The sequence below is a fragment of the Cyprinodon variegatus genome, unplaced genomic scaffold (assembly GCF_000732505.1).
Source record: "Cyprinodon variegatus isolate N-32 unplaced genomic scaffold, C_variegatus-1.0 Scaffold4, whole genome shotgun sequence".
Taxonomy (NCBI): Eukaryota; Metazoa; Chordata; class Actinopteri; order Cyprinodontiformes; family Cyprinodontidae; genus Cyprinodon; species Cyprinodon variegatus.
Genome location: NW_015150457.1, coordinates 1,249,659 through 1,252,723, shown reverse-complemented (window position 1 = coordinate 1,252,723; position 3,065 = coordinate 1,249,659). Strand labels below are relative to the sequence as shown.

The window sequence follows — 3,065 nt, the reverse complement described above, 5'->3', positions numbered from 1 at the left end:
CAGATCTCCAGATGCATTTGAGATATCAAAAAAGTACTCCAGAGTGTTGTTCAGCATGGGGGTGAGTAGAAAATGAAGGCTAATAATGTTTTGGGTGTACTATTCCTTTAACGCCATGACCTCCTCCGACAAGATTTTCTGTAAGATCGCACGCAAAATTGGATTCTGTGTTCTGGCCTTAATACAGTTTTTATTTCTATCCCATAATCCCTGCCCAGTCTGATGTAGTTTCAACTTCTCTTATAGATCTTCTATTCTCTCATGTAGTCAGTGATCACTGGACTGGCCAAAACAACCCAGCCCTCAGTGACACCAGCCTCCAGGAAGTCAGAGTCAGTGTACAGGAAGTGGGGGTCCTACCAAGTACAAGCACAGTACCCCCAGACTTAGATAGATACGCAGGATTGGATGAAGTGATGAAACGGCATGGATACACCCAGCAGAACAGCCAGTCTGATTGTGAGGTTGTGAGCGTGCCTGACAGCAAACTAGAGGAAACTCAAGCGCCTACTTTAAGGTATGTATTCTTCCTTTAAATAGATGTCACCAAGTTAAGCAAGCTGAGACCAATGCTGCTATCTGAATTCACAGCATGGAAGGAACAAATATTGAAGTGTGCGTGGAAATTGAAACCCATCCTAGAGGGGCCAGACATTCCAGCTTAAGTAGCATGTTGTCAAGCGGAAGCTTATCGGCCGAGTCTGTGGGAAACTTCCAAGATCATCCATGTGCCTCGGGACAGGACGAAAGACGAGAAACAGTGGGACTTGGAGAGGAGCTCAGTAGACCAGAGAAACTGGGAAGAAAATCACGTGGAATGGAAGAAACATGCTTTCAAGTCATCGAGGCAGTGGATGTATGAGGTCCCTCAGTTGGAGATTAAAGCAGGTTTAAGGGACATGTTTAATAGAGAGATCTGGGAACTGAATCCACAGCCAAGGCCATCTCCTGCTTTTTAATCCCGACCCTCCCACCAGATGCCTTCACACCCTGAGGAAGTTTTGGGTTCTAACTGAGCAAATTTAAAAGATGAATGTGTTGAAGTTTATATAAGCATGAGACTGTGACTTAGAGAATAGTGCTATGAACTAAAAAGAAATGAAAGATTTATAACTGGCTAGTTCAGACTGTTTTTCTTTGTTTTCCTTACCTTACCTTCTCACGATTTGAAACCTTTCTTAAACTCCTAAACTTATTTATCTGTTCACTCTTAACCCTTACCTCTCTCCCTCCTTACCTTTTACAATTTATAATACCACAAATGGCATGACTTATTACCGAGGGAGGCTTGATAATCCAACTGCTATTGTTTTAGCAATCTAATATGCCGCAAAAGCCAAGATACGAGATAGGAAGAACTCTATCTGATCCAACACAGTTGCAGCCGAAATGCAGTCCACTGATGCAATGGACAGCCTTTAACAGATGCATGCTACATTCTCTGCAAAACTGTTTGTGCTTATAATCCATTACTGGGATCTGAAATTTGCTTTGGAAATGATGCAGAACCCCAGACTCGTAAAAAAACAGGATTCACAATTCTAACACATATCCACAGTCTTCCAAGGAAGCAGCTAAGCGCATTGACATTTTGCATTCTTTTAGTGCCGCGTTGCGCCTTTAAGAAACTTTCCAAAACGGAGAAATGTGTTTGTATGTGAAAGTACTCACTTTAATGCAAAGCCACACAGCAGAAACACCACAGTCTTAACTTTTAGCAGCTGCTCTGAGGCGGTTGTACAAGCGTCAGTGTTTCCACGTTAACGAACTTGCACAGATTCTCTGATACGCACCAGTTAGCATAGCTGCAGTAAAGTGTGAGGCTGAGAACATTACAATATACTCTAATCACCCTATGAGGTCATCACTGAGCAGATTACAACAGCAGCATGGAAAAAAACGGGAACCATCCCTTCAAGGTCATTTGTGAGGGCTAACCACATGCACTGCTTAACTTCCAGGCGTGAAATAGTTCTGAACTCGTTCTTGACATGAAAACCTATGCTGGTTTGTGGACACAAGTCGAATAAAGATTTCACCATGAACCATAAATACGGGACGTGTCTGCTTTCTGTCTCCTTATTAAGTGTTTTATTGATTACATGTTTTTTTTTTTTTGTAATTATGCTAATAATTGGACTCATTACAAAAATATTTGCTAAAATAAAAGTAGCACAGTGAGGCAGTTGTTAGTACTATAGGTTCTCAGGAAGGTGGTTCTAGGTTGAAAACCCTGCCATTGCCTTTTTTTTTTTTTTTTTGCAGGGTGCTTGTATGTTTTTCCCACACAAATGTGGCATTTACAAGGTACTCCCTCCCACTCTCCAAAAAAATCTGTGATTGAGTGATGGAGAAGCAGGTCACTTGGGATGTTTTGATGAGGGGGAGATGGCTCCCAACCAAGGGCTTCACAGTGTAAGAGGATCTACCACCAGGAAAAAAAATTAAAACAATACACAAATGAAAAAGTTGTGGAGACCAAGTGGATTGAATTAACCAAATTGAGCTGCAGAATTACAGTTTTTTGTTTAAATTCAGAGTAAACTGCTAAGTTGGTGCAGCAAATACTGTAAGTCAATCATTTTGTACTGACTCAGAAGGTAGGACACAGAATTCAAGCAAGATGGACAGTGAAATACTTAAAAAGCATTTTTTTTCAAACAATGACAAAGATTCTGCAGTGGTGATCAGAAGCAGGATCATCTATTGGAGAGAAACACAGGTTAGTAACTGTGATAATCTGACGGAGGATGAGTATGAACGCCTGAGTCACTAATCTGGTTTGACAGTTCAGTCCGTACCCAGAGAACAAGGATGATTCCAGCCAGTCTGCTGAACAGACGCTGCAGACGCTCCCGGAGAGTTCCAGATGCAGAAGCCTGGAAGGCTGCAGAGCTGACGAAGGAAGGCAGGATAATCCACAGGTAGAAGTCCAGAGGCAGATCCAGGTCCAGTCCACAGAAGAATCCTACAGGAGTCCGAAGACAGGCAAGCAGACTAATCAAGACAGGGGCGGGCAAGCTCAAAGGTCCAAATACAGAAACAGATCAGGATCAGAACACTAT

General features: G+C 42.3%; 1 protein-coding gene across 2 annotated transcripts in view; it reads left to right on the top strand.

Annotated features, from left to right (window-relative positions):
* LOC107082730 (E3 ubiquitin-protein ligase RNF19A-like) overlaps nucleotides 1-2,056 on the top strand; it is a 29,984-nt gene extending 27,928 nt beyond the window's left edge. Inside the window, exons 9-10 of one of the 2 annotated variants that reach the window (XM_015371554.1) lie at nucleotides 268-517; nucleotides 592-2,056. In XM_015371554.1, the coding sequence (XP_015227040.1) occupies nucleotides 268-517; nucleotides 592-862 (521 nt within the window). In that variant the 3' untranslated portion in view covers nucleotides 863-2,056. Of the gene's footprint in view, nucleotides 1-246; nucleotides 518-591 lie in introns of both variants that reach the window. The other variant, XM_015371544.1, reaches the window with a different exon arrangement.
* The last annotated feature ends 1,009 nt before the right edge of the window (nucleotides 2,057-3,065 follow it).